This window comes from Coregonus lavaretus (assembly GCF_964263955.1).
Source record: "Coregonus lavaretus genome assembly, chromosome: 27".
Taxonomy (NCBI): domain Eukaryota; kingdom Metazoa; phylum Chordata; class Actinopteri; order Salmoniformes; family Salmonidae; genus Coregonus; species Coregonus lavaretus.
The window spans coordinates 26,044,352-26,066,762 of record NC_140014.1 but is presented as its reverse complement, the minus strand read 5'-3'; the positions used below and the strand labels follow the sequence as shown (position 1 = coordinate 26,066,762).

At 42.9% G+C, this 22,411-nt stretch overlaps 1 protein-coding gene across 1 annotated transcript in view; it reads left to right on the top strand.

Moving 5' to 3' along the window:
* kiaa1109 (KIAA1109) overlaps nucleotides 1-22,411 on the top strand; it is a 99,412-nt gene that overhangs the window by 18,176 nt on the left and 58,825 nt on the right. Inside the window, exons 14-26 of the mRNA XM_084144177.1 lie at nucleotides 9,684-9,839; nucleotides 9,954-10,051; nucleotides 11,477-11,670; nucleotides 11,805-11,911; nucleotides 16,789-17,006; nucleotides 17,166-17,387; nucleotides 17,546-17,683; nucleotides 18,779-18,955; nucleotides 19,072-19,200; nucleotides 19,361-19,480; nucleotides 19,599-19,924; nucleotides 21,582-21,832; nucleotides 22,036-22,270. Coding sequence (XP_084000303.1) covers nucleotides 9,684-9,839; nucleotides 9,954-10,051; nucleotides 11,477-11,670; nucleotides 11,805-11,911; nucleotides 16,789-17,006; nucleotides 17,166-17,387; nucleotides 17,546-17,683; nucleotides 18,779-18,955; nucleotides 19,072-19,200; nucleotides 19,361-19,480; nucleotides 19,599-19,924; nucleotides 21,582-21,832; nucleotides 22,036-22,270 — 2,371 coding nt within the window. The remainder of the gene's footprint in view (nucleotides 1-9,683; nucleotides 9,840-9,953; nucleotides 10,052-11,476; nucleotides 11,671-11,804; nucleotides 11,912-16,788; nucleotides 17,007-17,165; nucleotides 17,388-17,545; nucleotides 17,684-18,778; nucleotides 18,956-19,071; nucleotides 19,201-19,360; nucleotides 19,481-19,598; nucleotides 19,925-21,581; nucleotides 21,833-22,035; nucleotides 22,271-22,411) is intronic.

Genomic DNA, 22,411 nt, shown 5'->3' with positions numbered 1-22,411 from the left:
ACAACGCTGTGTACTACTCCCTTCACAGAACAGCGCAAACTGGCTCTAACCAGAATAGAAAGAGGAGTGGGAGTCCCCGGTGCACAACTAAGCAAGAGGACAAATACATTAGTGCTAGTTTGAGAAACAAGCGCCTCACAGGTCCTTAACTGGCAGCTTCATTATATAGTACCCGCAAAACACCGGTCTTAACGTCAACAGTGAAGAGGCGACTCCGGGATGCTGACCTTCTAGGCAGAGTTGCAAAGAAAAAGCCATATCTCAGATTGCCCATCTTAATTTTTATTAGTCAATCTGAGATATGGCTTTTTCTTTGCAACTCTGCCTAGAAGGTCAGCATCCCGGAGTCGCCTCTTCACTGTTGACGTTGAGACTGGTGTTTTGCGGGAACTATTTAATGAAGCTGCCAGTTGAGGACCTGTGAGGTACCTGTTTCTCAAACTGAGGAGTGGCTTCTGTCTGGCCACTCTACCAGATAGGCCAGATTGGTGGAGTGCTGCAGAGATGGTTGTCCTCCTGGAAGGTTCTCCCATCTCCACAGAGGAACTCTGGAGCTCCTTCAGAGTGATCATTGGGTTCTTGGTCATCTCCCTGACCAAGTCCCTTCTCCCCTGATTGCTCAGTTTTGCCGGGCGGCCAGCTCTAGGAAGAGTCTTGGTGGTTCCAAACTATTTCCATTTTAAGAATGATGGAGGCCACTGTGTTCTTGACGACCTTCAATGCTGCAGACTTTTTTTTGTACCCTTCCACCGATCTGTGCATCGACAAAATCCCGTATCGTAGCTCTACGGACAATTCCCTCGACCTCATGGCTTGGTTTTTGCTCTGACATGCACTGTCAACTGTGGGACCTCATATAGACAGGTGTGTGCCTTTCCATATCATGTCCAATCAATTGAATTTACCACAGGTGGAATCCAATCAAGTTGTAGTAACATCTCAAGGATGATCAATGGAAACAGGATGCTCCTGAGCTCAATTTCGAATCTCATAGCAAGAAGTCTGAACACTTATGTAAATAAGGTATTTCTGTTTTGTATTTTTATAAATTTGCTAACATTTCAAAAAGCCTGTTTTCGCTTTGTCATTATGGGGTGTTGTGTGTAGATTGAGGATTTCTTTTAAAAAAATCAATTTTAGAATAGGGCTCTAACCTAACAAAATGTGGAAAAAGTCAAGGGGTCTGAATACTTTCTGAATGCACTGTACAGATCTGCCCTTAAAGGAATAATCAAATCAAATCCACAAATTCCTGTGATTTGCGTTGTTAAATAATGCAAATATGTGAGAACAATATATGTTCCATTATAATAAGTTAGGAAGCAAAGTGAAAATTGTTGTGTAAATCTGCAGAGCTCGAATCGACTACAAAACCCACAATGCAATGATGCTCTCTAGAAGGGGAGGCTGGCTAGCTAGGTAGCAAGAAAACGTAGCTACACACAATAATAGCAGTCAATATCAGAAGTAGTTGGCTAGTTGTAAAATCCCTGAAACAAACTGCACTATCAATTTAGGAGTTACAATCTCGCCATGTTCAACCTGGTAGAGATTGATTTTAGCTCAAAGCTGTGTGTAAGGTTGCTATGGCAATGCGCAAGGGCCCTGCGAGCCTGCAAGCAGGGAGACAGAGGAGAAAACCGCTTTGCGCCATGGTAGTTGAAGAAAGGATATTAATCTGGCGGTGGCACAGCGGTCTAAGGCACTGCATCGCAGTGCTAGAGGCATTACTACAGACCTGGGTTCATTCCCGGGCTGTGCCACAACCGGCCATGCCGCGAGTCCCATAGGACGGCGCACAATTGGCCTTGCGTCGTCCGGGTTAGGGGAGGGTTTGGCCGGTGGGGCTTTACTTGGCTCATCGCACTCTAGCGACTACTTGTGGTGTGCTGGGTGCCTGCAGGCTGACTCCGGTCGCCAGTTGAACTGTGTTTCCTCCGACACATTGGTGCGGCTGGCTTCCGGGTTAAGCTGGCGGGTGTTAAGGAGCGTGTTTAGGCAGGTCATGTTTCAGATGGACGCATGACTCCACCTTCGCCTCTCCCGAGCCCGTTGGGGAGTTGCAGCGATGAGACAAGAAAAAGGGGGTAAAATAAAATAAATAAATACAAAATATATATACTTTGTCATGACGATACAGACAGATGGATGTGTTCTAGACAAGTATAGTCCCAGTCGGTATTAGATAGAAGTTGCGTCCCTGCCCTTCCGTGGAGAAAACAACCTGTGGTTACCTAGGTTACCTTGCTAGGTTACTTTGCTTTATCTTGGCCAGGTCGCAGTTGTAAATGAGAACTTGTTCTCAACTGGTTTACCTGGTTAAATAAAGGTGAAATAAAATAAAAAAATAAAAAATACCCAATTGACTCAAAGCAAAAACGTTTGTGCTTGTTTTAGTCAATTACAAAACTACATTTAAGAAAAGTACAACATCTCTAAAGATTACTTTTCAACATTGCCTTCTCCCAAGCGTTCTCACTACTTAGAAAAACATAATATTGTAGGGCTTCCCTCATTCCCCTTTTCATGACGGTGCTAGCAGCCACGTGAGTGCTAGCTAGCCAAGACAAACAACACAAGCTAGTCGTCTTGACTTTCTTATGTCATTCTCGTTGGCACCAAAAGTTTTAAAATGTTGATAGGGGACAGAATGTGGTCGGACCATCATATAATTGGCATATACGTTACTCTTACTGAATTTCCACGTGGGCGAGGATATTGGAAATTTAATCAAAGCCTATTGGATGACAACTTGTTTTTAACTAGGACAGAGGAATTTATAACTGATTTTTTCCGACATAACATAGGTACAGGAAATCCTTTTATTGTATGGGACACTTTTAAATGTGCCTTTAGAGGCCATGCAATTCAGCACTCATCTCGAAAACAAAAGCAATTTAGGTCAAGAGTCCATTCTAACAAAGGAAATAGAAGGTCTAACAGAACAGATAGATACAGTGGGGAGAACAAGTATTTGATAAACTGCCGATTTTGCAGGTTTTCCTACTTACAAAGCATGTAGAGGTCTGTATTTTTATCATAGGTACACTTCAACTGTGAGAGATGGAATCTAAAACAAAAATCCAGAAAATCACATTGTATGATTTTTAAGTAATTCATTTGCATTTTATTGCATGACATAAGTATTTGATACATCAGAAAAGCAGAACTTAATATTTGGTACAGAAACCTTTGTTTGCAATTACAGAGATCATACGTTTCCTGTAGGTCTTGACCAGGTTTGCACACACTGCAGCAGGGATTTTGGCCCACTCCTCCATACAGACCTTCTCCAGATCCTTCAGGTTTCGGGGCTGTCGTTGGGCAATACGGACTTTCAGCTCCCTCCAAAGATTTTCTATTGGGTTCAGGTTTGGAGACTGGCTAGGCCACTCCAGGACCTTGAGATGCTTCTTACGGAGCCACTCCTTAGTTGCCCTGGCTGTGTGTTTCAGGTCGTTGTCATGCTGGAAGACCCAGCCACGACCCATCTTCAATGCTCTTACTGAGGGAAGGAGGTTGTTGGCCAAGATCTCGCGATACATGGCCCCATCCATCCTCCCCTCAATACGGTGCAGTCGTCCTGTCCCCTTTGCAGAAAAGCATCCCCAAAGAATGATGTTTCCACCTCCATGCTTCACGGTTGGGATGGTGTTCTTGGGGTTGTACTCATCCTTCTTCTTCCTCCAAACACGGCGAGTGGAGTTTAGACCAAAAAGCTCTATTTTTGTCTCATCAGACCATATGACCTTCTCCCATTCCTCCTCTGGATCATCCAGATGGTCATTGGCAAACTTCAGATGGGCCTGGACATGCGCTGGCTTGAGCAGGGAGACCTTGCATGCGCTGCAGGATTTTAATCCATGACGGCGTAGTGTGTTACTAATGGTTTTCTTTGAGACTGTGGTCCCAGCTCTCTTCAGGTCATTGACCAGGTCCTGCCGTGTAATTCTGGGCTGATCCCTCACCTTCCTCATGATCAGTGATGCCCCACGAGGTGAGATCTTGCATGGAGCCCCAGACCGAGGGTGATTGACCGTCATCTTGAACTTCTTCCATTTTCTAATAATTGCGCCAACAGTTGTTACCTTCTCACCAAGCTGCTTGCCTATTGTCCTGTAGCCCATCCCAGCCTTGTGCAGGTCTACAATTGTATCCCTGATGTCCTTACACAGCTCTCTGGTCTTGGCCATTGTGGAGAGGTTAGAGTCTGTTTGATTGAGTGTGTGGACAGGTGTCATTTATACAGGTAACGAGTTCAAACAGGTGCAGTTAATACAGGTAATGAGTGGAGAACAGGAGGGCTTCTTAAAGAATATCTTACAGTTCTGTGAGAGCTGGAATTCTTACTGGTTGGTAGGTGATCAAATACTTATGTCATGCAATAAAATGCAAATTAATTACTTAAAAATCATACTATGTGATTTTCTGGATTTTTGTTTTAGATTCTGTCTCTCACAGTTGATGTGTACATATGATAAAAATTACAGACCTCTACATGCTTTGTAAGTAGGAAAACCTGCAAAATCGGCAGTGTATCAAATACTTGTTCTCCCCACTGTAGCAATAAAAACTAACATATAATATAATATAATATGCCATTTAGCAGACGCTTTTATCCAAAGCGACTTACAGTCATGCGTGCATACATTTTTTTGTGTACGTGTGGTCCCGGGGATCGAACCCACTACCTTGGCGTTACAAGCGCCGTGCTCTACAACATAGAGGCTCAGAATAAATTAGAAGAAAAACAAGAAGAAATTGAGAAACTTATTTAAGAAAGATCAAGTGTATTATATTATAAAAATAAAGCAAACTGGGTGGAAAATGGGGAAAAAATGCACCAAATTATTTTTTTATTTTCAACATAGAAATGCTACCAAAAATAATTTGCTGAAACTGGTTACAAATGACGGAGTCACCCATGATTCACCAAATTATATTTTGAAGGAGTAAGCAAAGTACTTTAAGCATATGTTTTCTTTTCAGTCGCCTCCATCTCCTCTAACTGAAGCTAATTGTAGAGATTTTTTTTCTATTGATAATGTCAAATTAACAGCCACACAGAAAGACTCATGTGAAGGTGAAATTACAGAGTAGGAACTTCTGGATGCAATTAAAGACTTTAAGTCCGGGAAAACTCCAGGGTTGGATGGCATACCAGTCGAGGTATACCAAACCTTTCTTGATATACTCAGAGGACCGTTATTAGCATGTTTTAACCACTCCTATGTAAATGGTAGATTATCAGACACTCAAGAAGGTCTGATTTCATTATTACTGAAACAGGATACAAGTGGAAAATATAAAGATCCAGTCCATTTAAAAAACTTACACTTCAGTGTTGTGATGTAAATATTCTAGCAAAATGTATAGCACATAGAATTAAAAAGGTATTGTCGGACATTATTCATTCTAATCAGACAGGTTTTTTACATGGACGATACATTGGAGATAATATAAGGCAAGTACTGGAAACAATAGAACACTATGAAAAATCTGGGAAACCAGGCATGCTATTCATAGCAGACTTTGAAAAGGCATTTGATAAAGTACAACTGGGGGTAATATATAAATGCCTAGAGCATTTCAATTTAGGAGAATCTCTTTATAAAATGGGTTAAAATCATGTACATTGAGGGGGAAAAAGTTTTTGATCCCCTGCTGATGATGTACGTTTGCCCACTGACAATGACATGATCAGTCTATAATTTTAATGGTAGGTTTATTTGAACAGTGAGAGACAGAATAACAACAAACAAATCCAGAAAAACACGAGTAAATTTTTTTATAAATTGATTTGCATTTTAATGAGGGAAATTGACTTAGTACTTTGTGGCAAAACCATTGTTGGCAATCAGAGGTCAGACGTTTCTTGTAGTTGGCCACCAGGTTTGCACACATCTCAGGAGGGATTTTGTCCCACTCCTCTTTGCAGATCTTCTCCAAGTCATTAAGGTTTCGAGGCTGACATTTGGCAACTCGGACCTTCAGCTCCCTCCACAGATTTTCTATGGGATTAAGGTCTGGAGACTGGCTAGGCCACTCCAGGACCTTAATGTGCTTCTTCTTGAGCCTCTCCTTTGTTGCGTTGGCTGTGTGTTTTGGGTCATTGTCATGCTGGAATACCCATCCACGACCCATTTTCAATGCCCTGGCTGAGGGAAGGAGGTTCTCACCCAAGATTTGACAGTACATGACCCCGTCCATCGTCCCTTTGATGCGGTGAAGTTGTCCTGTCCCCTTAGCAGAAAAACACCCCCAAAGCATAATGTTTCCACCTCCATGTTTTACAGTGGGGATGGTGTTCTTGCGGTCATAGGCAGCATTCCTCCTCCTCCAAACACGGCGAGTTGAGTTGATGCCAAAGAGCTCGATTTTGGTCTCATCTGACCACAACACTTTCACCCAGTTCTCCTCTGAATCATTCAGATGTTCATTGGCAAACTTCAGACGGGCCTGTATATGTGCTTTCTTGAGCAGGGGGACCTTGCGGGCGCTGCAGGATTTCAGTCATTCACGGCGTAGTGTGTTACCAACTGTTTTCTTGGTGACTATGGTCCCAGCTGCCTTGAGATCATTGACAAGATCCTCCCGTGTAGTTCTGGGCTGATTCCTCACCGTTCTCATTATCATTGCAACTCCACGAGGTGAGATCTTGCATGGAGCCCCAGGCTGAGGGAGATTGACAGTTATTTTGTGTTTCTTCCATTTGCGAATAATTGCACCAACTGTTGTCACCTTCTCACCAAGCTGCTTGGCGATGGTCTTGTAGCCCATTCCAGCCTTGTGTAGGTCTACAATCTTGTCCCTGACATCCTTGGAGAGCTGTTTGGTCTTGGCCATGGTGGAGAGTTTGGAATCTGATTGATTGATTGCTTCTGTAGACAGGTGTCTTTTATACAGGTAACAAGCTGAGATTAGGAGCACTCCCTTTAAGAGTGTGCTCCTAATCTCAGCTCGTTACCTGTATAAAAGACACCTGGGAGCCAGAAATCTTTCTGATTGAGAGGGGTCAAATACTTATTTCCCTCATTAAAATGCAAATCAATTTATAACATTTTTGACATGCGTTTTTCTGGATTTTTGTTGTTGTTATTGTGTCTCTCACTGTTCAAATAAACCTACCATTAAAATTATAGACTGATAATTTCTTTGTCAGTGGGCAAACGTACAAAATCAGCAGGGGATCAAATACTTTTTTCCCTCACTGTATAGTAACCCTAGGTGTACAATAGTAAATAATGGCCATTTCTCAGAAAGTTTTAAACTGTCAAGAGGAGTGAAACAAGGTTGTCCACTATCGGCATATCTATTTATTATGGCCATCGAAATGTTAGCTATTAAAATCAGATCCAACAATAATATCAAGGAATTAGAAATCCAGGGCTTAAAACAAAGGTGTCATTGTACGCTAATGATTCATGTTTTCTTTTAAATCCACAACTTCAATCCCTCCACAGCCTCATAGAGAATCTAGATACGTTTTCTAACGTCTCTGGATTTACAACCAAATTATGATAAATGTACTATATTTTGTATTGGATTACTAAAAAATATTTTTTTTACATTACCATGTAGTTTTTCAATGAAATGGTCTGATGGTGATGTGGATATACTCAAAATACATATCCCAATTGAAATAAATGATCTCACTCCAATACATTTTAATAGAAAGTTAGCAAAAATAGATAAGATCTTGCTACCATGGAAAGGTAAATACCTGTCAATTTGTGGAAAAATCACCCTGATTAACTCTTTAGTATTATCCCAGTTTACCTATTTGCTTATGGTCTTGCCTACGCCTAGCGAACAGTTTTTTTAAATTATATGTGAAAAAAATATTCCATTTGATTTGGAACGGCAAGCCAGACAAAATTAAACGGGCCTATTTATGTCATATGAATTCGGAGGACAGAAATTATTAAATATTAAAGCATTAGACCTATCACTAAAAGCTTCAGTCATACAAAAGTTATACTTAAATCCGAACTGGTTCTCTAGCAAATTAGTAAGATGGTCTCACCCCATGTTCAAGAATGGCTTTTTTCCCTTTATTCAGATTACAACCTCTCACTTTCAGTTATTTGAAAAGGAAATAATCTCCCAAATATCACTATTTCTAAAACAAGCCATAGAAAGTTGGTTGCAATTTCTATCTAATCCTCCAGAAACGACAGAACAAATAATGCAACAAATGTTGTGGTTAAACTCAAATATACTAATTGATAAAAAAATGTATAATAAAGGTATAATCTTTGTAAATTATATCATAGGTAGGACTGGTGGAGCTATGTCGCACATGCGATTTTTGACCTACCAATTCCATGGCATAGTGTTTATGAACTGATACGCAAAACGACGCCGGATTCAAAACTTATAATTTTTCTATTTAAATTATTATACAAAATTCTTGCTACCAATAGAATGTTATTTATATGGGGTATACAATCTTCCCAGCTCTGCAGATTTTGCTGCGAAGAGACAGAATCATTAGATCGTTTGTTTTGGTACTGTCCATTTGTAGCTTGGTTTTGGACACAGGTCCAGGAATGGCTAAAGGATTCCAATATTTACTTGGAGCTTACCCTGCAGATAGCACTACGGGGTGATCTGAAAAGTCATAGTCAATCGATCAATAATATAATACTTTTAGCAAAAATGCTTATTTTCAATTTACAATCTGTAGAAACAATGAGAATAGAAGGGTTCAGGACTTTTGTAAAACATCACAGTACAGGTGAAAAATATATGGCAAATAGAAATCCAATATGGATGGTGTTAAGAGATAGATGGGACGTGTTGAATAGAGTTGAAGGATGGGACTAATAACAATTAACAACAACTAATAACAACAAGATAACTAATGTAAAGCATACTGTGTCCATAATAAGTATATAGGTTATAGGTTGAGAGCTTTTGTGAAAGAGCACTGTTAGAAAGATATGGCATATAGAAGCAAACCGGATGGACATCATGAAAATGATCGGAGAGGTTGAGGGTAGAGGAAGTTCAGGAGTAAAAACAAACAAAATATAATTATTGTAAAATTGACTGTGTCCATAAAATGTATATAGTACGTATAAGCTGGACGTAGAGGCCTAAGCATTGTTGTTCACTAGTTTACTCCAATTAGGAAAGGGGTGGTGGGGGTTGGAAAGTAATAAAGGGAAATCTATATTAAGAAAGTGTATGTGTATATATGAAAAATGTATGCACTCACTAACTGTAAGTCGCTCTGTATAAGAGTGTCTGCTAAATGACTAAAATGTAAATATATATATATTTCCAACTCTCCCACGTATACCGAAAAGTCAGAAGCCACAGGGCTCTTCTCGCAGGCTCCCAACGTGGGAGCATTGCGAACTGTAGGTCGGGATTTTTTTTACACGTACATTGAACTGTAGGTCGGGATTTTTTTCCTAGTTACACGTACATTGAACAACACAGCAGCTTATTGGCAAGTTTTCCGTATTTTCTGTATAACAAAAAATCTACGGCGAAGTTGGCTCTTTTACAATTGGGTCAATGGGATAAAATGTTTGTTTTCCTCAATTTGTGGGCGTGGTCAAGGGGAATTCCTTATTATTGCGTAAATATATAGACTCAGAGTATGTCCATACCATAATTTCTAAGGTTGAATTATCCCTTTAACGTCATGCATTTGGTTTGTTTCTGTCCAGACCTGATCGGGGACTGGGCCAGCGACAGCGCCCCAGATATCTACTCATTTGTCCCTTACGCCTGGAAGTTCAAGGTCCTCTTCCATCAGTTTGAGATGATCTGGGCTGCCAACCAGCACAACTGGATCGACTGCTCCACCAAGCAACAGGAGAATGGTGAGACAGCTGTTTGAATTAAATGATGAACAAACTCAATAATTCGCAAGGAGTATACAAAATAGTTTATTTAGTGAACGTATACACTTTTGATATTATCCTTTTGTCTTTCAGTGTATCTGGCTGCTTGTGGGGAGACTCTGATCATTGATTTCACATTGCCTTTTAATGAGTATGTCCCTACCACCTGCAATACAAAGTTCTGTCTGAGGGTGAGTAGCAGATGGGATTTTTCATGATTTTCTGATTATGTAAAGTATAGAATACCCTTACAACAGGGGTTCTCAAACTTTTTGGCTCCTTGGACCCTTTTTGTGATAGCAAATGTATCATGGAACCCCTCATAATCAGAACACAACTCGAGTGAGATAAAAAATATTATAAAAGGAGTTTTTACCTTTATTTTAACAAGGCAAGTGAGTTAAGAACAAATTCTTATTTACAATGACGGCCTACACCGGCCAAACCCGGACGACGCTGGGCCAGTTGTGCGCTGCCCTATGGGACTCCCAATCACGGCCGGTTGTGATACAGCCTGGAATCGAACCAGGGGGTCTGTAGTGACGCCTCAAGCACTGAGATGCAGTGCCTTAGACCGCTGCGCCACTCGGGAGCCCATGACTTCGGCAGTGCATGGCCGGACGAACCAAGTCTCGGGGCCCTGGGAATTAACATTTTAAAGGCCTGACTCTTAGCATCGGAGAGAAATGTTTCAGTTTTCAATCAAATGTTCTGCAATCTACAGATTTATGTGGCAGCGAGATGTTTTGTTGTTGCAGCTTTAAAGCTAATATCCTGAAATTCTACACATTTGTCCATCAGGCAGAGAACTTTGCGGTTTTAAAGCTCAAATTACAGTGCATTTAAAGCTTAAATTACAGTGCTATACAAGAAGTATTGAGTTGAAAAATGTATAATTGGTGGAGTATAGGACTACTGTGGATACCAATATCCCTGTGAGCCTCCCAGACCCATGTTGAACAAGGTTAAGAACAGATATTGCAGTACCTCCGCAGACTCCACTTTGAGAACCCCTGCCTTAAGGCGTCCGCATGCTCCCAGCCAAAACAGTTCAGAAGAGTTTGTACATATATTATAATGACATTTTGTGATGTTTTTGTTTGTTTTGGACTTCGGTAATGTTTTTTTCAGCTGTTCAGGCACACACAAAAATTTCTCGAGGCCAGCCGAAGTTCAGGAGCCGAAGTTATGCCCATTCATCCGTGATTGGTCTACTGTAGGGATTCTTCAAGAAAGTATTTTTTGTCATTCAATGAGAGACAACTCATTTTCCTGCTAATTTTGTTAATGAGAAATACTGCACCGAACATCTTAGTTAATGTCAAATTTGGCAAAAATGTCAAAATTAATGAAAGATTTCTTGAGTTATCTTAGATTAACTAGGACTATTTTGAATAAGTGTATACTGGCTCTCCACGGGCATGCACATGGATAATTTAATGGGCAAACAGTACTATTGCTGCTTTTTTCTCATTTTAAGGGAGTATGCGAGCACACTAATTCGGTTTGCCTAGCCGACTACGCCTAGCCGCCAGCCGAACTCAAGCATGCTGACGCCTTTACAGTACTTAACCCATGTGGGCACTCATAAGTCTATGTCTCTGTGTTGACCCCAGGCTGAAGACACAGACCTGCGGCTGTCCCTGCCAGACTGCCACCCCAGCAGGTACCCCCTGCTCACCCTGGCCAAGGACTACCAGAACAGCAAGTTGCCCCCTGACATGTGCATGCCCGTGGAGAGCCAGGTTCAGAGCCATAGCGGCCCGTCCAAACTCAACAAGTCCCGCTGGAGGAACATCACCCACGCAGAGTGAGTTAGACCCACTAGCCCTTTATTTTGTACAGTATTCCACCAGTATTTACCCATCATTTACTAAGAAGTTGTGTGGTAGCGCCTAGTGGTGCTTGATTAATTAAGTAAATAATTAGTTTCTTGTTCTCCAGGGCTGGCTGGGTGGACTGTTGGACTGTCCCAAACTTCCTGCTCATCATTGATTACACCTGGCACCCCATCTATCCACAGAAAGCAGACGAACAGCTCAAGCAGTCCTGTAAACAGATTCCTCATATGTTTTAAATTAATGACTGTGTTAATACAGTGGGGGAAAAAAGTATTTAGTCAGCCACCAATTGTGTAAGTTCTCCCACTTAAAAAGATGAGAGAGGCCTGTAATTTTCATCATAGGTACACGTCAACTATGACAGACAAATTGAGATTTTTTTTCTCCAGAAAATCACATTGTAGGATTTTTAATGAATTTATTTGCAAATTATGGTGGAAAATAAGTATTTGGTTACCTACAAACAAGCAAGATTTCTGACTCTCACAGACCTGTAACTTCTTCTTTAAGAGGCTCCTCTGTCCTCCACTCGTTACCTGTATTAATGGCACCTGTTTGACTTGTTATCAGTATTAAAGACACCTGTCCACAACCTCAAACAGTCACACTCCAAACTCCACTATGGCCAAGACCAAAGAGCTGTCAAAGGACACCAGAAACAAAATTGTAGTCCTGCACCAGGCTGGGAAGACTGAATCTGCAATAGGTAAGCAGCTTGGTTTGAAGAAATCAACTGTGGGAGCAATTATTAGGAAATGGAAGACATACAAGACCACTGATAATCTCCCTCGATCTGGGGCTCCACGCAAGATCTCACCCCGTGGGGTCAAAATGATCACAAGAACGTTGAGCAAAAATCCCAGAACCACACGGGGGGACCTAGTGAATGACCTGCAGAGAGCTGGGACCAAAGTAACAAAGCCTACCATCAGTAACACACTACGCCGCCAGGGACTCAAATCCTGCAGTGCCAGACGTGTTCCCCTGCTTAAGCCAGTACATGTCCAGGCCCGTCTGAAGTTTGCTAGAGTGCATTTGGATGATCCAGAAGAGGATTGGGAGAATGTCATATGGTCAGATGAAACCAAAATATAACTTTTTGGTAAAAACTCAACTCGTCGTGTTTGGAGGACAAAGAATGCTGAGTTGCATCCAAAGAACACCATACCTACTGTGAAGCATGGGGGTGGAAACATCATGCTTTGGGGCTGTTTTTCTGCAAAGGGACCAGGACGACTGATCCGTGTAAAGCAGGGGTGTCAAACTCATTTTAGCTCAGGGGCCACATGGAGGAAAATCTATTCCCAAGTGGGCCGGACCGGAAAAATCATGGTATATATAACTTAAAAACAACAACTTCAGATTTTTTTCTTTGTTTTAATACGATCAACATACAACATAAAGCTGGAGCCTGAGGACAGTGTGTCCAAAATAGTACAAGCACAACATCACTATTAATCATAAAACACGTCAAGTTTATTTGAAAATTCTAAAGAAAAAGAACACACAAACACACAATGCCTCAGTGATTAACAGAACTGTTTCACAGATCACAGAACTATATCAGGGTGTCATTTCTCAGGCAGAAATGTAGATAAAAATAATGAAATCCTGTTCCCCAAACAAGTGCAAGAACCACAGAGTCAAGAATAGGTTAAATATACAAATAAAATAAAAACAATTAAAAACAATAGCACATCAACATAAAAACATATAAACATAAAGCTGGAGCCTGAGGACAGTGTCCAAAAGCACAACATCACTATTAATCATAAAACACCTCAAGTTATTTGAAAGTTCTGAGGACAAAGAACACACAAACACACAATGCCTCAGTGATTCACAGAAGTATATCACAGATCACAGAACTATATCAGGGTGTCATTTCTCAGGCAGAAATGTAGATAAAAATAATGAAATCCTGTTCCCCAAACAAGTGCAAGAACCACAGAGTCAAGAATAGGTTAAATATACAAATAAAATAAAATCAATTAAAAACAATAGCACATCAACATAAAAACATATAAACATAAATCTGAAAGCGTTGCTCAAACTCCCGTAACAGTCCCGTTATTTTATCTTTGAACCGCTTCATGTCTGCCACATGTTGGGTCGCGCACAAATTTTTCAGACAGGGGAAGTGAGCTGCATCACCACCGGCAAGTTGCGTCTCCCACAATGACAGCTTCAACTTGAAAGAACGTATGCTGTCATAATACTGCGTGACAACTTTGTTGCACCCTTGCAGCTGTTTGTTCAAGTTATTCAGGTGCTCTGTAACATCCACCATAAATGCAAGGTCCTGCATCCATTCTGCGGAATGAAATTCTAACACTGGTTTGCCCTTTTCTTCCATGAACTGTTCAATTTCTTCTCGTAAATCAAAGAAACGCCTCAGCACAGCACCTCGGCTTAACCATCTTACCTCAGTGTGGTATGGCAGGCCATAGATGTGGTCTTTCTCTCTGAGAAGGCTGTCAAACTGACGGTGATTCAGGCTTCTGGATCGGATGAAATTAACAGTTTGGATGACCACCTTCATGACGTTATCCATCTTTAATGACTTGCAACACAAAGCCTCCTGGTGCAAAATACAGTGAAAAGTCAAAAAATCACGTCCTCCATTTGCAGATTGCACTTTCTCTCTGAACTTTGTCACAACGCCTGCTTTTTTCCCGATCATTGAGGCCGCACCATCTGTAGCCAGGCTGACAGCGCGGGACCAGTCCACTCCGACCCTGTCCAGCGCGCCGACGAGTGCGGTAAAAATATCAGCTGCTGTCGTTGTATCTGTCATCGGCACCAACTCCACGAACTCCTCGGTGACGGTCAATGTGTCATCAACTCCGCGGATGAAAATGGCCAGTTGTGCAACATCTGTAATGTCCGTGCTTTCATCAATTGCAACCGAAAACGCAATAAATGACTTTACTTTTTGCTTCAACTGGCTGTCCAAATCCACTGAAAGATCGGAAATCCTGTCTGCAACTGTGTTTCTTGTCAGGCTGATATTTGCAAAAGCCTGCCGCTTTTCAGGGCACACAATCTCCGCTGCCTTCATCATGCATGTTTTTACAAATTCACCCTCACTAAATGGTTTTGAAGCCACTGCGATTTCATTAGCAATGAGGTAGCTAGCTTTCACTGCAGCGTCACTGATGTCTCGGCTGTGAGTAAACACAGACTGCTGTTTCTTCAGACCCGCCAACAGTTCATTCACCTTCTCTCATCTCCGCTGTCCTTGAAAGTTGTCACATTTGTCGGCATGAAGACTCACATAGTGGCGACGAAGGTTATATTCTTTCAGCACTGCAACATGCTCTGAACACACCAAACATACAGCTTTCCCATTCAATTCCGTGAATAAATAGGATGACCATTTTTCTTGGAACACTCTGCACTCTGCGTCCACTTTTCTCTTTTTTGACAGAGACATATTGGGGCAATGAGGATGCCAAAGCACATAATGTTAAAAGTCGAAGCCGTAATAAATATCGCGGGCAAAACAAAGTAGCTCATTGGCTGCACGTGCTTGACCTACTTGCTCTGCCCCGGTATAAACAGTTTGCTTGCTTAACACAATTGCTATTGCGCCGTCCAGTGGACGCAATTGGAACAGCAGTTTATTTTATTGAAAAATTGCAGCGCATTTTTATACTTTACAAAAGTTTTTATTTATTTTTTTATATATATATTTGTATTTTTTTTTTTTTATCATCTCGCGGGCCGGATTAAACCCGTTTGCGGGCCTGATCCGGCCCGCGGGCCGGACGTTTGACACCCCTGGTGTAAAGGAAAGAATGAATGGGGCCATGTATCATGAGATTTTGAGTGAAGACCTCCTTCCATCAGCAAGGGCATTGAAGATGAAACGTGGCTGGGTCTTTCAGCATGACAATGATCCCAAACACACCGCCCGGGCAACGAAGGAGTGGCTTCGTAAGAAGCATTTCATGGTCCTGGAGTGGCCTAGCCAGTCTCCAGATCTCAACCCCATAGAAAATCTTTGGAGGGAGTTGAAAGTCCGTGTTGCCCAGCGACAGCCCCAAAACATCACTGCTCTAGAGGAGATCTGCATGGAGGAATGGGCCAAAATACCAGCAACAGTGTGTGAAAACCTTGTAAAGACTTACAGAAAACGTTTGACCTGTGTCATTGCCAACAAAGGGTATATAACAAAGTATTGAGAAACTTTTGTTATTGACCAAATACTTATTTTCCACCATAATTTGCAAATAAATTCATAAAAAATCCTACAATGTGATTTTCTGGATTTTTTTCTTCTAATTTTGTCTGTCATAGTTGACGTGTACCTATGATGAAAATTACAGGCCTCTCTCATCTTTTTAAGTGGGAGAACTTGCACAATTGGTGGCTGACTAAATAATTTTTTTCCCCACTGTACGTGTATACTGTCTGTTTATATGTGGTCACCAAACTTTTCTGATCCAAGATCACTTTCTGAGTCTACTGCTGAGCAGAGATCTACTGCTCAGAATGTTTTAAAAACATCACAAAAAAAATGTAAGCCTATGTAACATTAACCTATTAAAAACAGTTCTGTAGCAATGAGGTTTGTGTAGTAGGCTGTAGGCCCAGTACTTTATCACTGCATATTCGCCATGCTTGAATTGCCCTGCCAATGTTATTCTTCTCAGGCCATTTAAAAATTATATTTAAAAACTTGAAGTATATGATCACACTGGTAATATATCATAATTTGTTGTATTACTTGTGAGACACAGCTGAGTGAGCATAAATTGAAACAATTTGCTTTCTTTAATTTACTGGACTGATGGTGCCTGCATCTGTTGGTAAGTCTCAGTGGAAGGAGAGCATCAGAGGGTCCACCTCTCACCGTCTGATTGTCCCTCAGCTCTCCCTCTTCGCTAAGACTGACCAAAAGGGGACACTGTCTTTGAGCTGATGGCAAGGCTTTATCGTTTGGTTTTTTTAATAAATGTTTTGTGATCGACTAGGAACGCCTTGGAGATAGACCAGTTGATCGCGATCCACCGTTTGGTGACCACTGGTTTATATGGTCTTAATCTGTGCTTATGTATGTGAGTGTTTCTCCTTCCCTGCAGTGTCGGAGATGGAGGATGCCATGCTGTCGTCCTTGCGCCCCCCTGAGCACTCGTCTGTACCCCAACCACCTCCGCCTCGCCGCTCTGCCCCTAACAGCAGAGTGACCACAGACCCCTCGGAGCTGCCCTCTGACAGGCTCCACGTGGAGATGGAGATGTCCCCCGACTCCCAGATCATCCTTTACGGGCCCTTGCTCAAGGCCCTTGTCTCCATCAAGGTACAGTCAGGGACACAAAACACAGAACAAAGGCTGCACAGACTCGAATTACTCATCCTGAAACTTTCCCAGGGAGGGTAAATGGGAGATTTGAGTGAAAATCTGAGGGATGAGTCATAAGATTGATCCAGCCACCCTTCCCTCCCCTCCCTTCTGCAGGAGAACTACTTTGGTGAGGATGACATGTACACCGACTTTGAGGAGGCGGTGTCCAGCCCTGTGCTGTCCTACCTGTCCACCTCCTCCTCCATCCTGGGCTGGTCTCCACTGGGCCTGGATGATGACAGGAGGGATGCTGCCACCCTCCACCCCCTAGCCCTGCGTCCCTGGGACATCACCGTCCTCATCAACCTCTACAAGGTGCACGGACGCCTGCCCATGGTAAGTCCACCTCTACCTACCCCTCCAACAACCAGCCATCTTTATCAACCAGTAACACATTATGGGTCTACCAGCACCACTTTGTACCAGTTCTAGGGCTGGAGATACCCCTAAACCCACCCATTCTTCTAACTCTCTCCACGTGTGTGTCTGGACAGCACTGCGGCAGCGACAGTCCCGAGGGCCCCTCTGGGTTCTTAGAGAGGCTGTGTTTTGAGATGAAGAAGGGCTATAAGGAGACCATGCTCCAGCTTGTGCTCTCCCCGGCTCATATCTTCATCAGTGACAACTACCAGGTGAGTCGACCACAATCGATGGGAGCATCTTTAGGGATCCATTCATACAGGAGCCCTCCTCCTTCACTCCAAAGTGTGCACTTGTTCATGTTCACAAGGATTTAAAAGCATTGGATTGGTGTAGATATGACGCAGGACATGGTTTATGATTGTATGCTTAGCCGTAGCCATGGGTTTGTTATTACGGGAGCCTCAGAGCTAAGAGATTACAGCTTTACCTGAAATGCCCTGCTAATCTCTTCCCTCATGCAATGACCTTCAGAACTGAGTTCCACTGAGGATAATAGACCGCTGAGTTTTGTTGTGGGCATGTGGCTCAATGTTTTGAGAGTACAGTGAATGTGGCTAAGCTGGCTAAAGATTTCAATGGCAAAGAAGCACATTGCACAATACTACCATTTGACAGTCAAACTGCAGAGGTCTTTTTGTGATGGATGTATAATAGATGTACAGTTAACTGCCAAAATAAAGGAAACCCCAACATAGTGTCTTAATAGGGCGTTTGGCCACCACGAGCCACCAGAACAGCTTCAATGCGCCTTGGCATAAATTCTTCAAGTGTATTGGAGGGATGTGACACCATTCTTCCATGAGAAAATCCATAATATGGTGTTTTGTTGATGGTGGTGGAAAACGCGGTCTCGGGCGCTGCTCCAGAATCTCCCATAATAAGTGTTCAATTGGGTTGAGATCTGGTGACGGAGACACACACACCATTTAGACCCCCTATGCTCCTTTGAGACCCCTTTTTCAAAGTCACTGAGATCCCTTCTTCTAGCCATTGTGGCAAAAATAATGTGCAACTGAGCATTTTTATACATGACCCTAAGCAGGATGGGATGTTAATTGCTTAAATAACTCAGAAAACCACACCTGTGTGGAAGCACCTGCTTTCAGTATACTTTGTATCACTCATTTACTCAAGTGTTTCCTTTATTTTGTTACATGTGCATGCATAATGTAGAACCACAAAATGTCTGTTTTTGTGATGCGTATATATGCATATTTGAAGCTAATCACATCTGTCTTTACACTGCAAAAAGTGTATTATTATTATTATTATTATTATTATTATTATTACCTGTATCCACACAGCGGCCCACGTCTGATGGTGTTCTGAGGGACGGCCACATGAGTCTGTCTGGCCTGCAGATGCGTGCCCATGCCATGTTCTCAGCCCAAGGGCTGCCTCTAGGCACAGACACCCTGGAGTACGCCTGGCTCATAGACATGCAGGCTGGGGCCCTCACTGGGAGAGTCACCGTGCCACAGGTCTGTGTGTACTACTGCTCTGTGTGTGTGTCTGCTTGTTTGTCATATATTTGTGTGTGTGTGTGTGTGTACATGTTTCTATTTTGTGTATATCTAATGAATGTGTTGTTCCTCAGCTGGCCAGTGTGATGGAGTGGGGTGAGACGTACATGTTCCACGTCTTCTCCCGGGAGTTCCAGCTGGAGCAGCCCAAGCCCTCTGTCATCTGCCAGCACGGGGTGGATCGCCGCGTGTGTGACTCCAAGGTAGCGCCTACCCACTTTTTCTGCGCATGGAAATCACACACTTGAATATCTGTAGTTTGTAAAATCTACTGGTTTTGTATATTTGTGTAAAAATGTGAGTCTGGCCTCCTCTGAAGGCAATAATAAACCATTGTAACTATTCTGTTCTCTACTTTCGTAGATGGCCTGCCTACCTGGACACTGTCGGACGTCTGAGGAGCTCAAGTATACCATGACCCGTCTGGCTGTGGACAGGGCTGACCTCTTCATAGTGGAGCACAGCTGTGCAGCCAACATCAAGGTAACACACGTCTTAAACATTAGGACAAAATGTTTAATGCTAGAACAAAAATGAGTAACGTTGGGGGTACTTGAGGTCAGGAGTTGAGAAACACTGCTCCAATTCTGCCTTTACCTAGACGGGTGCCATCCGACTGGCCAACTGCAACCTGCACAACCAGGCGGTGGGAGAAGGGATCAGTGCTGTGGTGCAGGACGTCCATATCCATCAGTACATTGAACAACAGCAGCAACAGCCCCAATCAGACGGGGTCCGGCCAGGGCCCTCTCCAGGTCAGGGGTTAGGGCTGGGCCAGCCCGCTGTACTGCGGAGATCCTTCTGGTTGGAGGCTGGCTCGGTCAACTTCGCCCTGATCACAGCTGACGTGGCGCTGGCTGCAGACCACCCGGCCAAGTACGAGGTGCAGAGGCAGTTCCTGGAGCTCCATGATGCTCACACCAAGAGGTAGGAATGGAGGAAGGAAGGAATAAATACACTTTATTGATCCCAAAGAAAATTAGGAGAAATGGAGGCCTAGAGGAAATTGGTATTGCCACCACCAGTAGCAATCATAGACATAGACTAGACAGACACACATACATACATTACCAGTCAAAGGTTTTAGAACACCTACTCATTCAAGGGTTATTCTTTATTTTTACTATTTTCTACTTTGTAGAATAATAGTGAAGACATCAAAACTATGAAATAACACATAGGGAATCATGTAGTAACCAAAAAAGTGTTAAACTAATTCTTCAAATAGCCACCCTTTGCCTTGATGACCAGCTTCACCTGGAATGCTTTTCCACCAGCCTTGAAGGAGTTCCCACATATGCTGAGCACTTGTTGGCTGCTTTTCCTTCACTCTGCGGTCCGACTCATCCCAAACCATCTCAATTTGGTTGAGGTCGGGGGATTGTGGAGGCCAGGTCATTTGATGCAGCACTCAATCACTCTCCTTCTTGGTCAAATAGCCCTTACACAGCCTGGAGGTGTGTTGGGTCATTGTCCTGTTGAAAAACAAATGATCGTCCCACTAACCCAAACCAGATGGGATGGCAAATCGCTGCAGAATGCTGTGGTAGCCATGCTGGTTAAGTGTGCCTTGAATTCTAAATAAATCACAGACAGTGTCACCAGCAAAGCACCCCCACACCATAACACCTCCTCCTCCATGCTTTACGGTGGGAACTACACATGCGGAGATCATCCGTTCACCCACACCGCGTCTCAAAGATACGGTGGTTGGATCAAAAAATCTCAAATTTGGACTCCAGACCAAAGTCTCTTCTTCTTATTGGTGTCCTTTTAGTAGCGGTTTCTTTGCAGCAATTCGACCATGAAGGCCTGACTCACACAGTCTCCTCTGAACAGTTGATGTTGAGATGTGTCTGTTACTTGAACTCTGTGAAGCATTTATTTGGGCTGCAATTTCTGAGGCTGGTAACTATAATGAACTTATCCTCTGCAGCAGAGGTAACTCTGGGTCTTCCATTCCTGTGGCGGTCCTCATGAGAGCCAGTTCCATCATAGCGCTTGATGGTTTTTGCGACTGCACTTGAAGAAACTTTCAGTTCTTGAAATGTTCCGTATTGACTGACCTTCATGTCTTTAAGTAATGATGGACTGTAGTTTCTCTTTGCTTATTTGAGCTGTTCTTGCCATAATATGGACTTAGCCCTATTTGGTAAAAGACCATCTTCTGTATACCCCCCCTACCACAACACAACTGATTGGCTCAAACGCATTAAAAAGGAAAGAAATTCCACAAATTAACTTTTAAGAAGGCACACCTTTTAATTGAAATGCATTCCAGGTGACTACCTCATGAAGCTGGTTGAGAGAATGCCAAGAGTGTGCAAAGCTGTCATCAAGGCAAAGGGTGGCTGTTTGAAGAATCTCAAATATATTTTGAATTGTTTAACACTTTTTTGGTTACTACATGATTCCATATGTTTTATTTCATAGTTTTGATGTCTTCACTATTATTCTACAAAGTAGAAAATAGTAAAAATAAAGTAAAACCCTTGAATGAGTAGGTGTTCTAAAACTTTTGACCGGTAGTGTACATCAGATCACAGAGACATGAGCACTCTCTCTCTCTTTCCCTTCCTCCCAGGCTATGGTTCCTGTGGCCAGATGAGACTGGTCGCAACAAGCGAAGCAGGAACAAGTGTGGTTGCCTGGGGGGCTGTCGTTTCTACGGGGGCACCAACACGGGCCTGGACTTCTTCCGTCTGGAGGAGATGACCCCCTCCTCCAGCTCAGCCTTCTCCTCCTCCAGCGTTGAGTCAGATATGTGCTACGGCCAATCACTGCTGCAGCCTGGAGAGTGGATCGTCACCAAGGACACGCCCAAGCTGTCTAACGGTATGAGTGTTTCAATGTATTTATCAAAAGAAAACATTTTGTTCACTGGGATTGTAGACCGACACAAAGGTCATATCTGGGTTCACTGTGAAAATTGTGTTAAATTATAGGGTTGCTGGTCTATTCCATTTTAGCTTTGATCTGTGTATCTGGAACACACCCAACCGACAGGACTGTGACATACTGTGTATTCCCTCTTATAGGTAAGGGTGTGGGGGTGAAGAGGGACACCTGTACCCCCAGTCCAGCCCCGGAGCTCGGAATACGGGGCCAACACCTGAGCCTGCAGGTGCCTCCGCGCTCCCACAGTTCGGCCTCCTCTTCCGAGGAAAATAGTTCCTCCAGCGCAGCACTGCCCCTACTGGCCGGGGAGAGGGACAGCCCATCTCCTAGCACTGAGGAACGCATGTTCCCCATGAACGGCAAGAGCACTGCAGAGTGAGTAGCAGATGAGTGCACCAGGGGTGCAACAGGCATACACAGTGTTTACACATAGTCACAATTCACCAACAGCCCATATACTAGTGAAGTAGCTGACTTTCTGTTGATTCCAAAGTGCATTATCTTGGTATTCTCAAC